Genomic DNA, 26,920 nt, shown 5'->3' with positions numbered 1-26,920 from the left:
ACAATAATTTGAAAGCATAACACATACATAAACGCTAAATCACTCAAAGAATGGGTTATTATGGTAAATTAAACAGTAAAATTATTCATAATTTCCATTTAAAGTGGTTTATTAATTATAATTAGCAAATTCATGTAATTATCAAAGACTATTAATATATGGGTAAAACTAACACATTGAAACAATAAACATTATTCTAGTATTTACATGTTACATGTTAAATATTACATGTTTAACTTAATATTTGTAGATGTTTTCTCCAAGTTTAGTATTGAATTTAAAATAGAAAAATTGTCCGAAAAATTATTCGCAAGAAACCAATTGTATTTCTAAACCTCAATATTTCTAGTCCAATCAAGTCATAATAATATTGGTGTCGATATTCTATCATATAAAATATGCTATAATATTAATTGCAGAAAGGTTTTGAGTAGCCAAGACAATCTAAAGATCTGCTAGATGAAGTATAATTTTAAGTGAAACAAGAGCTTGATATATTTTCAATTTTTCAAATAAATAATTCATCATTTGCTATCGCGTTTCAGTAGAACTGAATTTACAAATTGGTGTAGTTTGATTATCGATTATGTTTTGCTCTTAGATGACCTTCAGGATTATATAAAAAGGAGTATTGTATTGCTTGAAGACATTTGACAATTTCTCCTCAAGAAAAATGGAAGCTGTGCTAATAGATTTCCCACGAAACGACATCATTTAACACTACCACAATATTTGGGGTGGTTTCTTTAGTTATACCACTAAATAGTTTAAAATAAGGGTGCCTTAAATAAATCTTTTTAACTACATGACACTAATTGAAGAATATAAGATTTGTTATAATTAAATTTTATGTGGATAAATGTACAAGAATGTCCATTATGCCTTCAAAAGAATGTCATCATTCTGCTAAATATATTGTTGGTAATTAAAATTATAACAGTTAGACATCCTTATATAGGTATCATCCCTATATCCCTAGGTTTTAGTTTTAAAATGCATTTATAAAATCCAGTAGTACTTAGGAATAATTTATAAATATTATATATAGATATAGTAAGAAAATGTATTCAGTACTACAATACATGACACTAATTGAAGAATATAAGATTTAATATAATTAAAGTTTATATGGATAAATGTACAAGAATCTCCATTATGCCTTCAAAAGAATGTCATCATTCTGCTAAATATATTGTTGGTAATTAAAAATATAACCGTTAGACATCCTTATATAGGTATCATCCCTATATCCCTAGGTTTTAGTTTTAAAATGCATTTATAAAATCCAGTAGTACTTAGGAATAATTTATAGATATTATATATAGATATAGTAAGAAAATGTATTTAGTACTACAATATTGAAAAAAGCTCACACCGTCTTTATGAACCAAAGAAAGAGAACCACACCGTGTGATCTTGTACAGTTGTGTAGTGAAGTTCACTAAATGGCAAAAACACTGAAAAGTGCTATTAACTTTTGTTTTATTTTATTAGAAATTAACTACAGTCACGTGTCACCGTACCACCAACGACTAGTAATAATATATTAATAAAGCTCCAATTGTTCTAGTGCTTCCTCAACTTTTTAATTATATTTATGATAACTTTCAAGCAAATGATGAATGTGTACATGTAGATTCATGGAACTTAATGTATACAGTATATAATATGCATAAACTATACGCTGTATTCAATTCATAAGTGTTTTGTTATGGGAAGTGTTGGAGATATTAGATCACTCGCACTTTTCTGGTCTTGCTGAGAATATTTCGAAGATTGTTATTACTTAACATTATAGGTTATATTTGTTGAATAAGTCTGTTTATTATATACTTACATCTCTTTGAAATAAATCTAAACTCATGGACGACGTTAAATCCTTGGACGCCAAGTTTAGATCCATTTCGCTTAATAGATCCATTACGGCGATTGTGACAGGAGAAACGACACAAAAACATAAAATTATAACAATCGAACTTTCTACACACCGTCACCGCACATAGCACCACAAAACATACGCACTGCGTAACGATTACGATATGGAACGGGCACCACTCTACCACCAGCAAAGGCCGCCAGCTCGTGCTGGTCGTTTCGCTACTGATCGTTATGAATGGGACGCGATACCGGCCAGTGATGCAACCGTGACACTCGCTGACAACTCGCCCATACGGCGCAATGATGGTAGGTACGAATACTCACCGATGGTTCCGATGGTGCGAACTGCTGCGATTGGTGGGCGCCGGCAGCTCCTCCTGGGCCGTACTGTCCAGCATTCTGCATGAGGCACTGCGGACAAAGTAAACAGACGCATTAGCTTCGACTGGACGACTGCAGATTTACCGTTTTGTTACTTATGTCATCGGCAATATTCGCAATTGAAAAAAAAAACATCAATTATCATCATCTCAGGGGAATTCCTTTAATTTTATATATTTTTTGTCTATAAGGTGTTATGACAGTAACAAAGATTCACAGACATATTGATTTATAATCATAATATAGTATACAGAGGTTTCAAAAAACATTCAGTAGAAAAATATTGGTAGTAAACTTTACGATGTCATTTTGTCTCTTGGAGAATACTTAAACTACATAATTGCAATATCTAAGGGGTGCAAATACATCGTTAGTAACTTTTTTGTACATAGTATGTTTCAAAGTTCATTTCAAAGTAATACTGAAAAATATTGTATAATTTAATCTTTTTAGTTATATGTATGGATTTTAAAAGCCAATTAAAATTTTCCATTTATTGAAAATTGAGGAACACTACAAGATGTTTTAAGTATTGACATAAGCAATCATCTGTTGAAGCAATATTAAACGATTGTTTATAAGTTTGTTGTCATATCCAAATATTATCCAGCTTTGTATCAGTTAGTTGTTGTAACAAGAAACGACAAAACTTTAACACACTACAAATTTTTCACTATAGGATTAGATTTCACTAGAATTACAGGCGGTTTAATAAAGATATTCATGCAAACATTACAAAGAGACAGATAATTGTTTATTTATACATAGGTTATGCATAAGATGCCACCTAAAAGACGCCATAAAACTATAGCAAAGATAAAATGTGCAGTTGTCCCAACAACAATTAATATGTGGTGGTTTTTGTTGTGTGATTAGATATTTCAATATACTATTTGTTTAAAATATCAGTGTACTGCTTTATCATGCCTAATAAAACAAAAATCATATTTAGAAAACTCAATATCAAATATTATAAGAGCCGGCTTGGATGGCGCAGTGGTACCGTTGCGGGTTCGAACCCTGCTGAGGCATGGTCGTAAATTTATGTTTGTGATTATTTAACATTTATGATTATCCTTAGATAAGAGTGCAAAATCCGCTAAGGAAAATGAGCCCAGTCACGCCAGTAACCAGGCTGGGTAAGACCGGATGTCTTCTGGTATAATGTCTAAGTTGGTCACTCGCCAGTCGGTAGATTTAATACCGAGGACCGTGGTTCGTAGCCCACGTTAAACTGTAGTACCAGTTAAAGTTAAGTAAATTAGTTAAAAGCCTATATGAAACACTGCTGAAGAGACTGATTGAAGTTGTGAAATACAGAGGAGGATGTTCCCATTACTGAAATAAAAATTTAAAATATCGATCATTGTGGTGTGCAATCTTCGTAGGAAGTCTATAAAAAGTGTGTTATAGTCTTTCCAACACTCACTATAACAACGCTCCGGATTTATATTATATCCGGATCATTAACTCCATCATGGGGAATTGAAACCAACTTTCAACTCATCCTCCACATCTACCTAACCGCAATTCGTTTCTTGCCAGCCTAATATTATACCCGAATTATATCTAATGAGTTAAAAAGTCAGGATAATTACGTTATTATAACTCATTAAATTAATTGCCCAATTAATAATAAAAACAACAATATGTACGTTACGTAATTCGTATTTAATATAAATGGACACCTTCTGAAACGACAGTGGATCAAACAAGTCACGAATTTATATTTACTATTTTAATGAAGATGAATGCCATTTAATGTAAATGCTGGATAAAAAAAGCAACATTTGAACAAATTATCTAAAAAAAAAGTGAAAATGTTAAATATTAGGTGATTTTTAGGGTTTTAATGAATTCCATAAATGATAAATTAAATTGTTTGTTGTAAACTGTATAGTGTTAGTTACTACGAATAACCGTAAGAAAGTTTATTGTTAATATTTAATTACATTCAAATACTGTGTTATATGTTATCAGTATATCTATATGTTGTTGAATATCTTTAAATGTTTCAACAAGACATTCTGGTGGCAATATTATTTTAATAGCAATAATATTTTTGTCTATAACCAGACCCAGCAAAAGGAAATAATAATTAATACCTGAATTTTTAGACCTTGGTATTTTTTGATCACAGCAGTACTTAACGTATCTTCCTTACAAAGAAAACTCATTATTACATAATAATACATAATAATTTATAAACCTTTAAACCAAATAATCAAAAAATGAACTTAAAAATATTATGTTAAATTGATATGTATTTGACTTTATATAAAATGGCTAAGGCAAGAATGTTTTAAGTCAGTCTTCTCAAAATAACTTTAAAATGTCAATTAGCAACAATAAATATTTCCTTATGAATAATACATCTAATTGGACAGGACCTAACATTTACTTTAATAAATATTAATTATTGAAATAATGAAATATGTTATTGATTTTATTGATAATAACGAGAAAAAATCATATTAGTTGTATAACCACATTCTGTTGTCGAACATATAACTAATATACATGTAATCTCATGTTTTCAAATAGTAACGAAGCCTTATAACAAGATTAGAAAAGATCGAATTATAGTATATAAGGAAATAGAATATCAGTTTACATAAACATTCGGTCTAGGTGACTACCAAAAAGGTATTAAAGACCTTGAATGTTTTGTTTGAAAGTTAATATCTACAATAACTAATGTTGGCTATAATCGATATAATCGAAAAAAAAATTATTGTTGTACATCCATGCAACCCGCAATATATGCACATTATAAAAATATATATTTTACTTTGTATTTAATATATTTTTATAAAATATATTTTAAAGTCTCCTTTTACTAACTATGGGCTCATCTGGACTGAGCCTAAAGTTTAACGTGGGCTCCAAACCACGGTCCTCAGCATTAAGCCTACCGATTGGCGACTAACTTTAGAAATCATCCCAGAAGACATCCGGTCTTACCCAGCCTGGTTACTGGTGTGACTCTTGCCTAGGACAATCACAAATATTAAACAGTCACAAACATAAATTTACGACCATGCCCCAGCAGGATTCGAACCCGCGGTTATCGCCTTTACCACTGCGCCACCAAGCCGGCTATTAATATTTTACGAATCACACTTATTAAAATCTAACACTAGATATAAAAATATAGATATTGTATTTGATTTATATAATTTAAAATAATGCTAATTTCATTAAATACGGATTTTTAGTTAAAAAAATAGAATATTACTGATTTATTTTCACAGGCGAGAAGACAATATAAGTTTGTGATGTCATAAAACATACGATTGAAACATGCACTGTTAAGACATACATTGTTTGTTGATTTTAATGATTGAAAACTTTTTAAAGCTATCGTATGATCATGGAATAATGTCCTAAATTCGTCGGCTTTAGTCTTTTACGGTGTGTCAGAGTCTTATTTGGATTTATTTAGCATCCTGTTTACATCAACAGCAGATTTCTTTTAATTAAAATGGTAAGGTAAAATACTATTTTTTGTTGGGCACCCAACTTGACCTGCCAGACAATGCAAAAAATTGTTTACGTATCAGCGATATAGACATTGAATTTGTCTGAATTGTCTGTTTTAATTAATATGATATGAATCAAAAAATATAATATTGATGAACATGAACTTGAACCCATAAATTCAGTTAATCAATCAACAAAATAGCCGTCTACACCTTACGACTACGAGTAAAACACATTTGTGAGCAAGAAATATTGATTATTTCCAAATAATTACAGTGTTGTGTAAAGCTAGCTCTGAACAAATCACTATATTACTGAAACAATTACTTATATTTATAATTTTTTAAAAGGAGTAACTTAATGGATAATACAGTATCCAACTAGACGACAAAAAGTCAATGATTTAATTCAAGTAATATGTTTATAATTTATACAGTCCATAGTGGGTTTAATATGTCGCTATTTCCAGGCGTTTTTAGACGTTCTAAGAAATATTTTAAAAGCAAAGAATATTAATATCACAAAAATGTATTAAAAATGCAATTTCAAACTGTTTCCACATCATGGTTTCATTGCTTGTTGTATGAAAAAAGAAGTTCTCTTCACAAGTGGCGATGAAAAGTGGATCTACTACGACAATCCTAATGTAGAACCATCCACAATCACATCGAAGCGGAATAACATTAATGGACACAAGCTGCACATATAGTCAGCAGAGGGTAATGCGTTACGAGCTGCTAAAACCGAATGCTGCTACTGAAACTGCTACTATACATATCTGCCAGCCGAAGTCAAATAAATAAATTAGAGCATGTATTGTTGCAAAAAATGTGTATGTCCACACTTGTACCATCCATGTGTATGTCAACGGTGGGCCACATGTTGCTAACATTGTGAAGTGTATTCATCGGACGTCACATCTTCATTATCACTTCCTCATATGGAGCGGTAAAATCAGGGGAAGACATTGTAGAAAACCATTTAATTAATATCGAATTTTGATTACTACATGTTGCAGCACTGTTTCTTCAGAAATTCCTTTTTAGTCGGCTCGGTTGGCGCAGTGACCGAGGCGACAGGACGGTCATCCTACTGTTGCAATAGTCGCGGGTTTGAATCCTTCTGGAGCATAGTCGTAAATGTATGCTTGTCCAAAAGGCAAAAGGCAATAACGTAAAATCTAACGAGGACAGACCCCCGTAACTAGGCCGGGTAAGACCGGATGTCGTCTGGGATGATCTCTAAGCTGGTCACTCGCCAGCGGGTAGGCTTTAATGCCAAGGATCGCAGTTTGGAGTCCAAGTTAAGAAGTCCGTCCAGTCCAGATAAATCCTAGTTGCTAAAAACGAGACTGTAAAATATAACACCTAATATGTTCTTCGTAAATTGAAAATATCAGCCAAAAACCTTGGAATATATTTCCATGGTAGGTTAAATTGGAAACATCATGTTAGACAAAAAGCATCAGATTGGACTCAAGGTCAAGCAACTGTACTGGTTAGTCGGAAGAGACTATCAACTTGACCTAAAATTAAAGAGATTGATTTATCAATCCATCATAAGGCCAGTTTGGACCTACGGGGTGCAAATATAGGGTTGTTTATCGAAATGCTTATCGCTACGTAACTAACGAGTAGCTGCACGATGACCTCGAAATCAAATGGATACATGAAGTGATCCAAGATTACCCCTTAAAACATGAACTAAGGTTGCTAAATCATAGAAACGTGGAAGCAACAGCTATTGGACAACACGCAGGAAATCAGAAGATTGAAGTCAAGCAAACTTTAGTAGTTTTAGTTAGTTTGCTTGTGTATTAATGCAAATGCAACAGAACAGTAGTAATAAATTAATTTCTAAATTAAGATTGTACTAAGCATATCTAATGTAAAATGTAATTAATAAAAATAAATAAATTGGAAATAACAAGCAAAAACAAATTTATAAAAAACAGGAATAAAAAAATCGAACACTAAAACACGGACAGGAATATTCTTTAAATATACAAAAACAGGCATTCAAATAATTTAAATCTAATTAAAATTGACGCTATAATAAGTAAACAGAAGGAATACGAAACCGAAAATTTATGAGGAACCAGCGGCAATGGAAACATTGTTAACCCGTAATTTACTTAAACGGCCTATTATAGTTTCAGTTACTCTCAAGTCCTTTTCGAGTATTAGTCATCCGGCACGGTTAATTATATTCCTTTAAAGAATGTTGAAACTGGTAAACATACACTAATAAAATTGACGATACCAGATAAGATTGTTTGTTTGATTTGTAAATATTTTTGTTTGTCGTACTCGTGCCTATTAAATTAAGTATAAAATCATAATAAAAACCATCGGGTCACGAATGGGTCTGTTTGGGATATTTTTAGTTCTGGTTGGACGGTTTGACGACGGGCAACGAAGGTTTGTTGGTACTCGTTTCCAATCCGTAGTGTCGATAACAGCATAAGAAATGAATGGCATTGACGAATGCGGTATGGACGGTAGGTATATACACTATAATCGCCTCCGACGTTGAAAAATTCGAATTCGCGCCCAACGAACGTTTGTTCCTAACAACAAATGCAAAATGTACGTTTCATCGAAAGCCAACGAATGTTAGGTATCCAACGCCGAATCTCATTCGTTGGTTATAAAAGACCGCCACGACGACGTCTCGCTTTTTTCTTTTCTCTACCCCCTTGTAACAATACCACTTTCACAGCGCTACCGTACTTCCTTTACCTAACCTAATATTCTGTCCATTCTCCCCTCATTGACCACATATATCCATTTAAATCGAAAAAGAACAAGTATTTCTTCAACCAGTGTTTTCACTTCTCGTGCGAATTCCTTCCACAAAATAATAGTGAGTGTTCGGACAAACAATCGCATCGACAGCCACATTCCGATCGACCAGACGAACATTCCTACAATTGGTGATCCCGACATGACCGAAATGCCTAACAGGTAAACCAGCTCAACATAAGCCACTCGACAGGTGCTTGATACGTGCATGGAAGGATAGCACGAGAAATGTAGCCCATCAACATCACATGGTCTACGTTATCCCACGAGACTAGCCTGATGGACGAAAACCATAGAAGCCCATCATACATAACATTAACATATGAACACCACACTTATAGGTATACTCAAACAAATCGGGACGCCCCAAGACAAACGACGTCCTGTTACAACTTCGATGGCAGCTGATCCCGTAAAACTCCTCGCTCAGGTTGGGCTCCCCATCTCATAAACTGTCCCAGGCGATTCGCTGCGTAATTGCGGGTGCACTCCGGAATCAGCATCACATGGAGGTACGTTCCACGGCAGCTCTACTAGGAGGATGTAGTGATGTAGCAACCGCTACAACCCTTTAGGCCACCACGCATTCACCTACAACAAGCTCAAAGGTTGACAATGCTGGTGGATTGGTACCATGCGGTTCCCGGTTATAAAATACCACTACGACAACGTCCCGCCTTTTCCTTTTCTTTACCCCCTTGTACAGTACCACTTCCAGAACGTTACCGCACACCTTCCGAGCGACCAGATGAACATTCCTACAAGATATTATACATATGAATGTAAAAAATAGTAAGAAACCTACCATTTTTTGAAGAATAAAGCGTAAAATAAAATATTTTATAACGAAACAAATGTATTTCATTATATGCCGTTGTTTCTTCCTAAATATTACGGATACTATCGAAGAAGCAAGTTTAAACCTGGTGTAGACGTCTAACACAATATGCCTTTTTGACAGGTTGGACAAGCTTTCGTACTTGAAAATTGTCAGTATAATTAATATGATAGCCGAAATAAGTTTTACTGATTGATTCTTCATTTGAACTCGCAGAGGTAAACCTGTTTCAAAATTCTTTAGGTTACGTTTTCGCATGTTAAACCGTATGAATAGAATGATACTTGATACTAAATTTTAATAGAATTTTTAATTCAGTTTGTCTTCATTTATTCATTATCATTTATTATGTCCTGATAATTCCTTATTACTTCTTTTTTTTTCATTCTTTTCTTTATTCAATTCTATTGTTTATTTTTTATTATTTTATTCTAATTTACTTTATTACTTTTATTAACCCAATCAATTTTAAACGCTTTCCATGGAAGCTAATTCTTAATTTGGTATTCAACATCTTCTTATCTATATTTCTTATCTTAAAACTTTTTTCACTTTTTTCATGTTTAATTTATGTGAAACACAATTATGGAGCATATTTGGTATTCATGCATATGTAGATAGTTAATAATAATTGTTTTGTGGTCGATGTTTAGTTTCTTATGGATATCGCAAGATGAAATATGTTGACCTGCCTCGCTACCTTTAAGAATATCATCGAATATAACCTTCTGAAACCCACATAGTCAAAGCGCAAAAACTTTTGACACGGTCATCGAATAACGCTACCTTTAGATTTAATAGAATAGCTGGCTGGGTTTCTTGGCGCAATGGTAAAGGCGACAGGAGTGTCCTCATACCGCTTCGATAGTCGCGGGTTCGAATCCTGCTGGGACATAGCCGTAAATTAATATTTAATTTATGTAATTGTTTAACACTTGCGATTGTTCTTAGGCAAGAGTGCAAGATAATGAACCAAGTCACGTCAGTAACTAGGCTGATATATATATTCACATAACTTATTCACAGCTTCATAGTAGTAGTAGTATTATATCAAATTTCATTAATAAACTGGCATCAAAAAACAATTAAAACACAAAACTGTTTTTCATTAAACCAGCACGACCTTTAACATCGAAGAAATCAAATCAATAAATGCAACTAAAAAATTACTAACGCGTATCAAAATTACTGCTACTATTTTGTAGCATGTGAGAATAGAAATTACAATATAATGAATGAAGGACAGCGTTAACCCCGTTAACCTTTCAGAAATTTTCGATTTTCATTAAAAAATGTTCATAATATATGATAACTGTCGGGAATTAATATTGCACCGATAATGTTAAGCAAGAAGTGTCAATTACACGACCCACACTTGTAGATTGGGAAACTATCGATCGAATGATAAATTCGATCTGAAAAATTTAGAGGTTTATGGATGACCTACATCTTGACAGAAAGCCAATATAGAACAAAGGGGATTTGTGTGTATTTCTTTCTTTCAATACTACAATTCTGTGTATTACAAACGTTATGTTCTGTGCTTTCCTTGAATATATATATATATATATATATATATATATATATATATATATATATATATATATATATATATATATTTAGCAAAAGAATTTTGTGTTATGTTTCATTCCTTTGGAAAGTAACTGTTATTAATTATTACCATTTTATTTGAATGTGTCCTTACAAAACCTTTTTGTTTTCTTCAACCGTATCGTAAGTGAGACGGAGGTCTACGTTCCTTCTCGTACTAATTTTGAGAAAGAAAAGGAAATCAATACTAATTGGATTCTATTATGTTACAAAGAACAGTTTCATTTTGAATTATGTAAAATTGTTTCTATACTTTAGTGTTCCTTGGATTTGTAAAATGGAATGGAATAATGACTGCAAATATTTTTATCGCATTTTAGTAATACTTAAATTGTTATTTTTTATATCATAAGGTAATTAATGTGATAATATATAGATAATGTAATAAAATTTAAAAAAACAAACAACTAAAGATATGTATAATAAGAATATTCTCTCATAAATACGAAGATATCAACGTATTATTAATATATGACAACTATCAATAATTGTAATAACTACTGTAACTATCAATTATCGATATATATCATCATATATCTTTATCAACTATTTAACTTTTTATGAAGTTCCATGTATCCTTAATCCATGATATTTTATGATAACTATTCGTTGAAGCAATTAATTAATTCTTCGATGAAAGAAGTTTTAACAATGTTTTTTTTTTAAATTGTTGAACACATACTCAGAGAGTTAGAAACTCGAAATCAATCCAAAAGAGCATTACCTAATAGTCACCAGGGTAACATAAATACAGTCAAAAGTATTTTATCATTTATCAATTGTTCTTTTTACCCTATTATATTAATAAAATAATCTTGAAAAAGAGAGGGTGAGAGTACCTAAAGGCTGTTATATTGATATACATTGTTATTTGTAATCATGTTATAAATAAAATTAAAAAAACATATATTTATAAAAACCATAAGTCTATATAAACATAAATTCGGTATTTGTGTAGATGTATATGTAGGTTATGCGTTGTTACTCGAAATAAGTGAAAGTTAGAGACCCTTATAATATATGTAGATTAGATTAATTGTTGTTTATAATAATTAATATTTCCTTATGGAAATACTTTTATATATACTTGGTCGTTAGAAAAATTATTTTAACTTTTAATCATCCGTATTCACCGTTAGCACCTTATAGACTTGTTTGTATTTGCTTTTACTGGAAATGACTCTTGATACAATTTGTAGATTATAACAGATAACATTATTTTATTAAAGAAATTAGAAACATTGAAATAAATTTATTTAAATTGGTATGAAGATACTCCATATATTTTGAATGTAAGATAGATTTGCAGCAATGAAATAATAATTTTTGTGGATGATGTCAGGATTTTCTGTATATCAAAACAAAAATTTTCGAAAAACTGTGCTAAATAATGATATATAAGATTTGATATCATATATAGATGAAAATGCAGTTTATCTTAAACGAAATAAGTAGTGATTTATTATATCTGAGCCATGGTACAAACGGCATTTTTTTAAATCTAGTTTTATTTCAATATAAATGAAAGCTTATAATGTAAACAGCTAAGTCATCATCAACCAATGACGTAGCAGTCGTTTAATTAAAACTAATGTTAATTGCAACTTTTGTTGTTCTTCTAACTGAATGCTGAAACAACATGTTTCTATATATAAATCATAAATACTGATAACAACAACAAATTTGGTAATAAAAATGATGATGAAGTATTTTAACAAATGAAAATACATTTGAGTCATCGAGAAAAACAATGTTTCATTTTGAAAAATAGAAATATTTCTTATCTGTAGCTGCTAAGTATACCTTTAAATGATCCTAAGCTGTAAACAATGTTTGCCTGTTACTTGTAAACTATTAAATAATAATAGTACGTCGTTATACCCAAAAATATTGTTTGAAAGAAAGTATTTTTGTGATTCTTTTGACTTCAAAGATCATTATCCTATACTAACACAAAATCGTATGCGCATGTAAATGGATGCCTAATTGTTTCGGTAACATTTCGCTAGAGATCAGGGCCTGGTGAAATTTTGGGTCTCAACACGGTACAATATATTCGACCCCAAAGGAACATTTACCGACCTTTTTAAATATTTGCATTTTTCTATAGAAATAGTTCGATGGCAAACGTCGAAAACAAGTACGCTCGGTTTTATAAATAACTCTGGTCGGTCTTGTTTGATGACTAACTCTTCCATCCTTCAATCGATAGTTTTTATTTATTTACTATTTACTAATGTTGATTTGTTACATTACCATTAGTGATTGATAAAAAATTCAATACAGATATAGAATAAACATTTATTTGAATTTAACCATAATGACTCATAAATTAATGTTTTATAAAAAGTTGCTGGCTTCATGGGATAGGCATTACTGGAGATTTTAGAACCTTAACCTTATATAAAATTCAGATTGCAGTACTTTCATTTAATCAGATATAAGTGTTGTTTTCGCTAAACATACAGTGAAGTACATCAATTCTTCTAAGTGAAAATTTTAGGTGGTTGCATATATTTTAATCACCGATATCTATTGGTGAAAATGCGTAGTATCTATATAAATAGAATGTTATGTTTTTTTTTTAATACTCTTCGTGAGTCCACAATCTGCCCTATTGGCAATAAGTATTTCTTCTGTTTATATTATATATACATGACATGTAGAAAATCACTTCATTAAGCAATCTTCTGTATAAAATATTATCTTAATTAATTAGTCTTATTCTAAAGCTTATTCTAAACTCTACATATGTCCAGTAATCAGATCAGGTGGTGTTAAACGTTTTAGTCTACGCACTTCACTATCACGTCGCATATTTAGCTGATTAGCGAGTACATTGGGATGCACTGACACTCTTTCGAAGTACTTCACACAAACACGTTGGATTCCACTCGTTATAGGTTCTAGAGGAATATCGCGTTGTATCACTTTATTTGAAATATGGTACGGAGCATCAACAATGGCACGCAACATCTTATTTTGGAACCGTTGAATGATGGATATATTAGATTTGCTAGCGGTACCCCATAGTTGAATTCCATATGTCCAAATGGGCTTGAGTATAGACTCATACAGCAATACCTTGTTATCTAATGATAACTTGGATTTGCGCCCAATGAGCCAATACATTTGACATAATTTTAGTCCTAGTTGTTTCCGTTTAGAGAGTATGTGCTTCTTCCAGGTTAGGCGTCGATCTAAATGCATACCAAGATATTTAACATGCTCTGCTTGGGGGAGTTGACGATGATTGATATTTACTGGTGGACATGTTCTTCTACGCAGGGTAAACGTTATATGCGTGGATTTTGATTCATTGGCTTTAATGCGCCATGTCTTCAACCATAATTGTATTTGCTCCAGGTGGGTTTGTAGGTTTATTGATGCTGTGACTGGATCTTCATGGGATGCTAAGATTGCTGTATCGTCTGCATATGTTGCCACAGTAGTTATTTTTGTGGTGGGCAGATCAGCCGTATACAGAAGATACAGCACTGGACCCAGTACACTACCTTGCGGAACTCCTGAATATATGGGATTTAATTCGGTATGTTCATCGCCTTGATTTACAATAAAATGTCTGTCAGTGAGATACGATTTTAGTAGCTGATAGTCCGGATGAGGGAGAAGTTTCTTTAGTTTAACCTGCAAGCCCGTAGGCCATACTTTGTCAAAAGCCTGAGATATGTCTAGGAAAGCAGCCGAACAATATCTTTTGGCATTTAGGTCAGCGTTTATTTGGTTTACAAGTCTATGCACTTGTTCTATAGTCCCATGCTTATTGCGAAAGCCAAACTGATGTTCTGGAATAATTTTTCTTTTTTCTATTATATAGTTTAGTTTTTTTATGTATAGTTTCTCGAAAACTTTCGAGATTATTGGTAATAAACTTATAGGTCGGTAGGAGGTCACATCTTCTGGTATTTTTCCTGGTTTAAGTATCATTAATATTTTAGCTACTTTCCAGATACTAGGGAAGTAATTAATTCATAGCATAGCATTAAATATATATGTTAATAGTTTTATAGCCTTTTCTGATAGTTCTTTTAAAATTTTGCCAGTAATTAAGTCATAACCAGGAGCTTTTTTAATATTAATCTCAAGAATGTTATGTTAAGTTATGAAATGAAAGACTCAAAATTTCATTTCGTTCATCAGTCGAATTTCATAAAACACTTTTAGGGACTGTTATTATGCTGCATGAAGCAGCCCAACTGCCGATTTTGCTGTTCACGTCTTAAAAGCGATTATTGTCGTGTAAATAAAAGACCAAAGACGTACTTTGAAAGAAGTTTCAAACAACAGCTCTTAACAACTGATAAATAATCACTACTACAGATCACCTTAAACAAAATACAGAGCAGACCAGATTTTGCAACAGCAACGTAGAAGAAATACCACTACTGGACAATAAGCAAGAAATCAGAAGATTTAAGGGTATCAAACTACAAGAACTTTCAGCGAGAAAGTGTTTAACCGGTTAATTTTATTATAAGTAGATTAGTTTAACTCTAATTTGATATAAATATATTTATCACCCGTCCTGATTGTATATTGATGTAAGTATAACTGCACAATAGTAATAAATTAATATTATAAATTAAGATTTTATTGAAAAACATCAATGTAATATATAAATGATAAAAATTAAAAAAGCCAATCGAAATCAGGAAGAGCAACGACTGCAACAACATTGATTTTAACAAATTGCTAGTATTGCTTTTAAAATACAATTACTTTTAACCATTTATGCTTATTAATTGTTGATTGTGATCAATTAATATATTGAGGTGATGATCGCATTTATGGCAACGTGGAAGATTCATACGGAATGCCACAACTCAGTCCCTGTTCTAATATTCTGATTATAGGGCATTACAAAAAGTATTTTTAGAACGTTTTCTTTACTAGATAGAACAAATGATAACAATATTAGGCGGACAAAGCTGAATATAAAAAGAAATGAAAGTTTTTGGTCAATGTTACTTGATTTTTATCAGATCTAATATTATTTCATTAACATATTACATGTGTAGAAAAAATTAAAGTTATTTTTCATTCACAAACAATTATATTCCAAATATTTTCGATATAAATGGTTAGGTAGCAGCACCCTGAAAACATTATCTTTTGTAGGTCGGTTCGCTGTATTTCATGTACTGACTGGATTCTAGTTCTGATATCTCTTTGAACTTTGCTATATTTTCCCGTAACATTTACTGTATTCTTTTTGAGGTCTGATTTACATTTGATTAATTTTGGAAAATAATAGGACCTGGTGAAATGTTCTCATGAAATGGAACGAATAGTGCATCGAACATACTGTGATTAAATAGCGTCTTTTTGTTTATTGGCATGCTAACAGGTTAATTGAACCGTCCCCGGCCTGACACATAGATGGCGCTAGTAGAATTAAATCCATATGTTTTTTAGTTAGCCCTAACCCTCAAAAGTTTGTGGGATCATTAGTTTGTGAATTATAGCATTTTGAGTGAAGCAACTTTTGTTATTGTGAAAAAAAAATGGATAAAATGGAATTTCGCGTGCTGATAAAATATTGATTTTTGGAGGGAAAAAATACAGTTGAAGCAAAAACTTGGCTTGAAGCCGAGTTTCCGAATACTGCCCTAGGAAAATCAACCATCAAGGATTGGTATGCTAAGTTTAGACGTGGTGAAATGAGCACCGATGACGGTGAACGCAGTGGACGCCCAAAAGACGGTGTTACCGACGAAAACATTAAAAAATCCACAAAATGATTTTGAATGACCGTAAATTGAAATTGAATGACATATGATGAACAGATTTATTTTAAAACATTTAACCACCAAATTTCATTTTTTATCTAGTAAAAAATATGATACCAAATATAATTTGTTTAATTTTTTTGTTTAAACTATAACCATAAATTGACCGTTTGTTGGTAAAAATTCGTGGTATATTTACATTATACACGCAACAACCTAGAGTATTCAAGGTTATTGGCTCGAATGTGTAGTTAGTTTTAAAATGATAACATTGCCTGAAAGCGCACGTTCAGATAGCACGACCATATATTGTATTTTAGGAAAAAAAATAAATATACGGGAATTGTTATCCTATAGTTGATATCACAGTACCAACAACTTTTTCTGTCTCTTCTTACTTGCTTGAGTCGTGGGTATTATTCTCTTCTGAAGTAGTTCTCTGGTACATTCACTTAGGTTCGCTTAGGTCGCCTTCTCGTCATTGCTTCCAATGTTTGTTTTACCTGTCCTGTATCTTCCAGGCCTTGTAAGTGTTCCCACCAACTGAGTTGAATTCCTGTATATTTTTTCCCCTGATTCGATAATGAGGTTTTTTCTTATTTCCTTGTACGACTTCCATTTTAGTTTTATTTGATTTTTCTTTTTCATTCCTGAATTTGCTATTTATAACTACAAATTCTTGTTTCTTTCATTTCTGGCGTTAACTTCCATCTACTGCCTTTATTATTTGCAAAAAATCCTACCCACCTTTATTGTTTCCTCTTTTATCCCTATATGTAGTTCTGCTTTCTCTATTTAACATTTCCTTATTAGTTCGTCCATTAAATTATAAACTCCTTTCGGCTTATACTGCTGCATTGTCTCAGTCTTGCTTGGATTTTTATTTCATGTTACCTACAATGACGACATTGGTATTTATCCTGTATACTTCATGAATTATTCTTAAATCCACGGTGTTCTTTTCATACTCTGTGAAATACTCTTTCCAAATTAATTTTCATTAAAAGCTGGATATATCTGTTTTTTATAAGGAGGTTCATCATTTTCCACTATTTGTCTTATACTAAATACATGGTCTTGTACAGTTCTTATCTTTCGGAATCTGCTTTGCCATTTTATTAGCAATTAATCTACCATAGATTTCAGACGATTTTCTGTAACTTGTTCATATATTTTCATTGCATTCCCTCTATAATTACTACAGTCTCCCTTTTTATATCAAAATATTAGCTCTATAAGCGTCACGTACACAATAGTCTTAGAAAGGAGGGTGGATATTTGGTTTAGCATATGAATATCCATTAGAAAAAGGTTTTTATATTTCTTTTAAAAATCAAAATCTATAATTCCGGTAACGATAATTTGTAATAAAAGGCAGCCAATAGATTCATTACCTTTCTGTATAATTCGTATTTATTATGTATTAGTAATAACATATAATTTCGAGTCATCCCCTTCCATCAACCCCCTTGTAATTATACTGACCGTCTGTCTTTATAAATTTAAAAGTGTTTTCTTCTTTTACGTTACCCCTATCTTTACTAAGAAATAAGAAAAATAAATAATCTAGATAAAGATACTCTCGAATTAAAAGTTCGTAGTATATTAAAGGGATATTAGGGTCCGGAAGTTTGAAAGCATTGATTTTTGTATATTTTTAATGTATGAACTGTTACGAATTTCGATGATATTTCAAATTTCGAATCGTTCTCAATGTTATTTAAATTTAATCAATTAATAATAATAACAAATTAATTTTAAAGTAATTAAGCCATTTCTCAATATAAATCTCGTTAATCATTTTCGTTTCATTTGCACAAACTTATGGAACATTTTGTGTATTTATGATACAGTAACTTTCATTTGACAAATGTTAGATGTAATGATTGGCCGAAAATAATGAAGTTATTAATAACATATCAGCATATATAAAGGGTGAGATTTCTCTTTCATATATTTGTTTAACTTCTACATGGGCACGCAAAATAATAGTTCGATTAGGAGTGACAAGTTCAATTGAATTCCACATTTCTTTAATATTCTCTATGATATCTGAGAAACAGTAGCGGTGGGCAAATGTAGAAAATATAAAAATCATTATATTATTATTCAAAAAGGATCACTATTTAGCTTCAGATTCATGTAAGTTCAATATCAATTCAAAGTCAAAAAACACTCCTTACTGTAGATTATTCAATATCGTCGCGAAAATATTTACAACTAAATTTGAATCTGTAACTTCTTATCATCCGTAACCTTAAGCTGACTGTATCACAGTGAAATTAATCTTTCTATCAATATGTAACTAAGAAAAGTTAAGGTGGATTCTTCAAGGACTTCAAATTATGTTTGACTTGACTTTGCGCGAAAGCGTTTCAAACAATATACCGAATAATGGCGAAAATAAAGTCAAAATATGTTGTCGAGATAACCTAGGTAAATATAATTCAGATATTATTGCAGATAAGGTCTTATCTTTAGATAACGTGACGCGTACCAAATTAAAATTGTCTTGTTTTTTTTGTACCAGGATTGTCCAATAAAAAGTATAAAATGATTGATATTTTTATTTGGTTTAAAGTTTAAATAATAATAAAGAAGATAAAACATTTTAAAGTACAGAACAAATGTTTGATGATAAATAATAAATAATAAATACAAAACATAGTTGCCAATAATTATTGATAGAAGATTAGAATGGTATAGAAATATATAGTTCAGCTTCATGTAAACGTATTACCTATTAGGTGAAAATGCGAAGTGTCAATTTAAACAAGCTAACCTAACTGTTAAATTTGATGGTTTTAACATTTTTCTACATAAAATAACCGTTTTCCATTTAGTGTTACTGAATTATTCAGTGAATATAGACGCTAATCACTGAACACTCAAAATTGCATCTCTACATTAATTAGTTGAGTTGAAGAAATCTGCTGCTAAAGACCATAAATAACTTTCAAGTGGTGATGGGTCAATGACGTGGTGTTCGGTGTTAAAGAACAGCCTGGAGGATTAAAACATTGTTGTTATTATTAAACTTATTCGATGAAAAGCCACCTGAAACTTAGTAAGAATGAAACTAAATGAAATGCATTAAACGACGACGTCTAGCTGATCAGTCAGGAAAAGATCTGAGGAAATTTCAGGTAAAGGTGGAGGGTACGTACATTTTTTTTGGGAAGATTAGAATAAAATATAATTGGAAAAGGAAAAAGCAAACTGCTAGTCGAGATGAAAGAGGTGGAAAGACCAGAAACAAGCGATTAAGCTAATGAAAATAACCGGGTGACAATAGACCAACAAGTGTACATCATTTATTATTATCATTATTATTATCGAACCAGTGCTATTATGATGAAAATAGATTTGTAGTTCTTGAACCATCGTTCGCTTCACTCTTCCGATTATAAGAAGTACAACGCCATCTACATCTCCCTTACTAAGTCGTGTTTTCACAGTATCTTCAATATCTTATCAGTATTTGATATAAAACATTAATTAAAATAATAAATGTTTGTAGATTAAAACATATTAAAATAACTAACTCAGGAACTACCACTCACTAACCTTTTTTAAATGGTATTTTATTAAATCTAATTTCCATTAAGTTTCAATGATTAACAAAGTATTGATAAGTTTAAAATGACGACTGAACATTATAACAAAGTATAAGTAAGATTACTTTCAGAACTGTAACAAGTTCAGAGCATTAAATATAAGTATATTTAATATTTCTTTACTTTTATATTATAATCATAACTATGGAATAATAAATGAAGTAATACATGTTTGTATATTAAAATAGAGAATATATGAATAAAACAATTTTGAAATTAATATTTAATTTAGAATATATTGATTTAGGTAATTTATTTTTGAAAATATATATTTAGGAATGTATTTATAATCATTAAATTAACTATTGCTTGTTCAAAACTTAGGCTTATAAAGTAAATAATCCGAATAATTGATACAAAGTTCAAAGAATAACATATCTTATTTCATCTGTCCTATGTGTTCCATCTATGGAAATTATGTAGTTAGTTACATTATAACCGCTGCATATTTTCATTACTTCATTTAGGTATTCATATAGCCTCTATCTATTATCCATATTTCTCACCTAAAATATATAATGCAAAAACAATAAATACACCAGGCTGATTAAAATAATAATTTCTTCACCAATATTTTTAATATAATAAATAAAATTGCATCATTCTTTGCATATTTATTCCATTCTTCCATATTACCCTAGCAAAGCTATTTTTGTATCTTTAATTTGCCTTCTATGGTTTTCATTTAATTCTTTCTATTGTTTTTTTGATCATAAATTTCAACTAGTATTTCGAAGACTTTTCCATCGTTTAGATTTTTGAGATTTTCTGCGGCTTTTTTCTTTTGATTGAATAAGAAAAGTAAAGCGTGCTGCGAATGCACTTTACATTTTCAGAGAGGTATAAATCTATGACGGTGTTACATTCGCAAAATATAAAATATATAGGTTTCAAGTTTGATGTCAATAGAATAAAATGACATACAGTCTGTTCAAAGTTATTTTGTACATACGTCATTTAAATTTGTGACCTCAAAACGTGGCAATGTTGCCGCATCAACTCTGAGTTTTAGTTCAGTGTTGGCTTTGATATACAACAAAATTATAATCTAAATAAAATAATTGAACAAAAATTTTATCAAATATGATTTATTTTAACATTATAGTTTAAAACAATAGTTTATAGGTTAGAATTATAACCCTTTATCACTTTCAAGAATTTTACATACGTCTGGCAACTGGACGACAATTTTGGCAGGCTCAATCGTTTTCGTATTCGAACTAATCAGACAGCATTGTGTCTCTCTTTAACTAGAATAAAATGAGAAGGAAATATTGTCTGATTCTAAATCGAATTTACAAATTGCGACAGGCAATCCATTGAACAGCTTAATGTCGTATGTACAAAAAAACTTTGAATAGACTATAAGTGTCAAATCATAACATTGCATACTTAAGCCTCGCGATATCTGTAAGAAAAACCGGTAATGACTTTTCGGTACGCCTAAGTAATACAATTTTATGTTATTTCAAGGTTTCTACATTAATTCCCAGTGCTGCATAAGTTTATGAATTTCGATTTTCGAAAAAAAAAACACTGCGAATCTCAAGGTGACACTATCCGGATAACCGTGGTTAGATTAAGTCCGAATTATCGAGGTCGTACGGTACTAATTAAAAATAAACATTTTGCTTAAACTTTTATGACTCTGATTGAAAAATTGCGAATATCTCCCGATTTATTGACCACTACTCGTATATATGATGACGAAACCTATCATTTCATTATTTCGCAAATTGTTATTGGCGGTTTGGTATAGACTTTTTCTCTCCGAAACGTATTATTTGGTAAATTGTCGCAATCGAGCTTTGGTATATTTCGACAGTACTAAAATTACATACAGCGTACAGCTGGATATCATTGCGCAAAATAATATTGTTTATATTATATTTTTACGTGAACGTGTCGACTAAATACATCCTTTTTCCGTCACATTTATTTGAAAATAATTATAGCGCAAATATCAGTTTATCTCATTGCTATGTCGGAGAATTTTTGGTTAGACTTAATGACTCGTAAACATAAATCATTTTAAAAATATATAAAAAATCACATCGAAATGATGGAACTCGTGGCATCATTAACTATTGGTGTTTAATATCTCAACTGTAACAATGCACACCTCACTCAATCCAAACACCATTAAATTACGTAAAAACTATTAAACTATTGTTATAACGATGCATATATAGTTGAGAATAATTGCTACACTGTGTTCGGCTTTGTTAATTGTCTTCTCATTGATACATTCACATAATTTCAGTATGTTCAAGTATTTAATCAGTAGAAGATTAACGTTATATTCATGTTTTACTCGACCCGATAAGGTCAGCTCTTTTGATGATTCTCGAAATAACGATGAATGGATTTAAGCTTAAAAAACGAATTTATGTTTAGTCCTATTTCGAGTATATAGTTTATCCAAAATGGGCTATAAACTCGTGTCGCCTAAAGCAGTTTGTAATGCAAATTGTATCGCACAATATTTTTTTTCTCATTTGATTCCAGTTATAAAATGTTTTTAACAACAAAACTGAACCGACCTTAGTTGACGCAGTTATTTTTTTAAGTATTACAATGGGTAGGCCAAGTAAAGGTGCAGCCCGTATGAGGAAAAATAGGTATAACTACAAAAAAAGTAGTTGCGTCCGCCGCGAATAGAACCCGCGATCTCCGCGTGTGAACTAAGTGCTGTAACCACTACACCAAAGAAGCAGTTGCCAGCAATATTTCTACGGCTTGTCATATGATCCCGTTAGTGTTTAAAAAACAAACTGAACGGCCTTTGCATTGAACGACTTCCGGTCTTCCGTTACATTAGTTCAGCAATAACATTATACCCGAATAACTGATTATTTTGGATAAAAAAATATGTGAAAACTTTGTACGTGTCTTTCAAATTTGGGGGTTTCCCTCCATTCGGAAAATCAGTCCATAATTGACAGCGAAATCGGCGAACATACTTCGAACGTAGAACCTCCTCCTTTCCAAACTTGCCGAAAAGGCGATATTAAAGGCCTTAAACGACTTGACAGACGTACATCACATAATTCCAAACGAACAATTCGGTTTCCGTGCTAAACAATCATGCCTTCATCAAGCTGCCCGCGTCGCAGCAACTATCCACCAGGCAATGATAGAAGGTCGAAAAACAGGAACCATATTCTCAAATGTCTCCAAAGCTTTCGACCAAGTATGGCACCACGGCCTAATATTTAAAGCTAAACAATTAGGTCTACCGAATGACCTAATATCCCTGATAGATTCATACTTGGATGGTAGGTCCTTTCAGGTGAGGATCGGTGACGCAGTCTTCTTTCGTAAACAAATCTCCGCAAGAGAACCGCAAGGCGCTCCATTAGCCCCAGCCCTATTCAACCTTTATATGGCTGATTTACCGCCCTACAAACTTTGCCACAAAGCATTTTATGCAGATGATACCGCTTTCTTCACCACCGGTTACTGTCCCGAGGCAATACGCAATAGACTCCAAGTAGAACTGAACCAAGCGATAGCGTGGTACAAATTCTGGCGGCCTCAGATTAACCCGAGCAAAACTCCCTATCCCTTGGCTCCAGAAAGTCTCATACCTCGGTCTCCAGTTCGACCGCAGATTTCAATGGTCTGCCCAAATCCAGCACACCATTTGCAAAGGAAATGGCGTGTGGAGCCTATTATTTCCTCTACTCTGCAGAAAAAGCAAACTCCCAATCCCACAGAAAGCGACTCTGTATGAAATGCTAGTCCGCCCAATCTGCCTCAATGGAGCACAGGTGTGGTACAAGTATGTCTCGGAGAGACAACTTGAACTACTCCAAGTGTTCCACTCCAAAAAAGTCCGTGCGTTTCTCAGAGCCCCATGGTTTATGAAGAACTTCAACACACACCTCGAATCAGGCATCCCGTTTGTGAAAAATTTTATAAACATGCTCAGTGTGAGGTTCTCCATAGGAATCTTAGCACACGATAACACCTTAATAAAATCCCTACCCGTCCACAAACGCCGTAGTAAACAACCTACGGCAGTCCCAGTCGTAACCCAGGGTCTCTGTCGTCCGCAAAAAAAACATATCCCGAACCTGAAGCGACATCAGCCGAAGACCATTTCGTTCTAGCTGGTCTAGAAAACGAAAAAAAACCTCCTCCTTTCTCGAAGTCTGTTAAAAATGAGACACAAGGCTGTCTGATGCGTTCGAACATCACCTACTAAAACCGAACCGAATCACTCTACAAAAGCCGTCTAGTTCACAAATGTCAGGGATTATTCTTCAAAATATAGATTGGTTTGGTACAAAAGAATGAATACCAAATGGTTTAATTTGATTTTCTCATACCGCTTTAGTTATAAAATACTAAAATTGTGATATTCTTCGTTCATTTCTTCATTCACAAGGAACATTATTCGTTATCGAACGTTAAACGAAATATCCTATTTTAATTTTATTATTTTTCCCTAGTTATTACACAAAACTAAAAATAAAAATAGATGCAATTATAAAAAAACACCAATTGATTTTTTGACTCGTTTGTATTAATACAGACGGCTTCACCCGAAATATGTACCAGTAAAATAAATTATATAGCTATCAGAAATATTAATATATTTTACGAAGCATTGTTTGTATTGACAAATGACATAAAATATCAGCCAGTCATGACAAATTACACAAAGTACTTTATATTTAACCTACAGCTAAAGAAAACCAGTAACGTTTCCTCCAAAACAAAATAATTTTTTATTGACGTAGAATTATGAAACAATATTAGTACCTTTACTGAAGTCGACCATTTATAACCTACATAAAAAACAAAAAATAAATAAGCCGGCTTGGTGGCGCAGTGGTAAAGGCGGGTTCGAATCCTCCTGAGGCATTGTCGTAAATTTAGGTTTGGGACTGTTTAATGTGTATGATTGGCCTAAGCAACGCCAGTAACCAGGCTGGGTAAGACCGGATGTCTTCTAGGATGATTTCTAAATTGGTTATTCGCCAATCCGTAGGCTTAATGCCGAGAACCGTGGTTCAGAACCCACGTTAAACTGTAGGTCCAGTCCAGATAAACCTCTAGTTGGTAAAAGGAGATTTTAAAATATATTTTAAAAAATAATAAATAAATAACGAGAAAAAATATTTATAATTCAAACACGGATATGGGAAGTATTGGTTTAGTTTTATACAACCTTTATTGTATATTATATTTTATAAAAGCGCGTCTATTTTTGTTTATCTTATATCTTCAATATTAAAGATTCTAGATCAATTTAATATAGATGTTCGTTTCTTTCGCAATACATATAGTTATTCTAAGAGTTTTATCTTTATCTGCATTATATTTTTTTATTGTTTTGTAATGAAAATTTGCTATATAACTTTTATAGCAATTATAGGTTTTAAATGTATACAACTTTTAGTTTTCAAAATATACTGTGAAAATGTATTTTTAAAAATTTAGGTTAGATTGTATATATACAAAATTACACATTCTAAGGCAATTTAACATAGATTTTCGTTTTTTTCGCATCAAAAATATATATTCTGGCAGTTTTACTTTTACCCGACAGACGATTTTTTTAGATTATTATTTTAGATTTTCTATATAAATAGACATGAAAATATGCAATATTTTGTCATTTTTATGTTTCTCTATACCATTTTCGTTCAAACAATCGCAGGTTAATGAAAATTACACACATAAAGAATTTTACATAGTAGTAGTACAATCATTTTTATACAATTTTTTAACTTTTTGAAAACTGGCGAAGTGCTGTTCTATGTGCATTGATAGGAAAAGTTGATAGTCGGACGGAGCAAGGTCTGGAGAGTATGGCGGGAGCGATAATATGTCCCACCCAAGTGCTTTCATCGCTTCCTTGACGGGTTCTTCTTTATGAGACGGCGCGTTATCGTGGTTCAATGCATGGTTGATAATTTTTGTCGGTAGCTGTTAATTGTTTCGGCAGGTTTGAACAGTTCGCAATACACCACGCTCTTTTGGTCCCACTATACTCAGAGCATTCAGTCTTGCGACCAAAACGATTTGGCCTTGGATTCGATCGGCCGGCTTCACCAGGTAATATCCACGATTTTTTGTGTTTCGAGTTTTCAAAATAAATCCACTCTTTCGATATCACCCTAGAAGAGCCATCTTTATACCTTTAATTTGCCTTCCACTGTCACTATTCGATACAGAAATTACTTCTGATCATACCTTTGAAGCAGAGCAGAATTTCACAGACGATATTCCATTTGCCTGCCATTCAATTGATGTGGAACTCACCTTTCCATCTTTTGGATTTTCTCTATTGCTTGTAATCGGTCGCTGATCATTTCTTGGGCCACATTTAACGCTTTTGCCAATTGTTTTCGAGTTTGGGTTGGGTCTTCATCTAGCAGTTTCGCATCTTCAAACTTTTTCGGTCGACCAGAACGTTGTTTGTCACAACGAAATCACCACTTTTCAATTTTTGAAACTACGCCTCACATGTTCCTAAGATTCGAGCAAACGATGACTTTCGGCGGCTTAAAGTAAAAACAAAAACTAAAATCAGTGAATTAATGT

The 26,920-nt window shown here is 32.2% G+C and overlaps 1 protein-coding gene and 1 long non-coding RNA gene across 4 annotated transcripts in view; both read right to left on the bottom strand.

Moving 5' to 3' along the window:
* Positions 1 to 26,920, bottom strand: part of LOC143192686 (uncharacterized) — a 76,540-nt gene that overhangs the window by 17,816 nt on the left and 31,804 nt on the right. For 2 of the 3 annotated variants that reach the window (XM_076398180.1, XM_076398182.1), the window contains exon 2: positions 2,203 to 2,289. In XM_076398180.1, coding sequence (XP_076254295.1) covers positions 2,203 to 2,283 — 81 coding nt within the window. In that variant the 5' untranslated portion in view covers positions 2,284 to 2,289. Of the gene's footprint in view, positions 1 to 1,837; positions 2,290 to 26,920 lie in introns of all 3 variants that reach the window. The other variant, XM_076398179.1, reaches the window with a different exon arrangement.
* Positions 26,119 to 26,836, bottom strand: LOC143192687 (uncharacterized). The gene is made up of 2 exons (XR_013004862.1): positions 26,639 to 26,836; positions 26,119 to 26,493 (listed from the first exon to the last, which is right to left on the bottom strand). It is a non-coding gene; the product is annotated as an uncharacterized LOC143192687 (long non-coding RNA).

The sequence above is a fragment of the Rhynchophorus ferrugineus genome, unplaced genomic scaffold (genome assembly GCF_030347505.1).
Source record: "Rhynchophorus ferrugineus isolate W39M unplaced genomic scaffold, kcgeb_rfMv2 rfM3, whole genome shotgun sequence".
Classification (NCBI taxonomy): domain Eukaryota; kingdom Metazoa; phylum Arthropoda; class Insecta; order Coleoptera; family Curculionidae; genus Rhynchophorus; species Rhynchophorus ferrugineus.
Note: the sequence above shows the minus strand (reverse complement) of the source record. Positions and strands in the feature narration are given on the sequence as shown.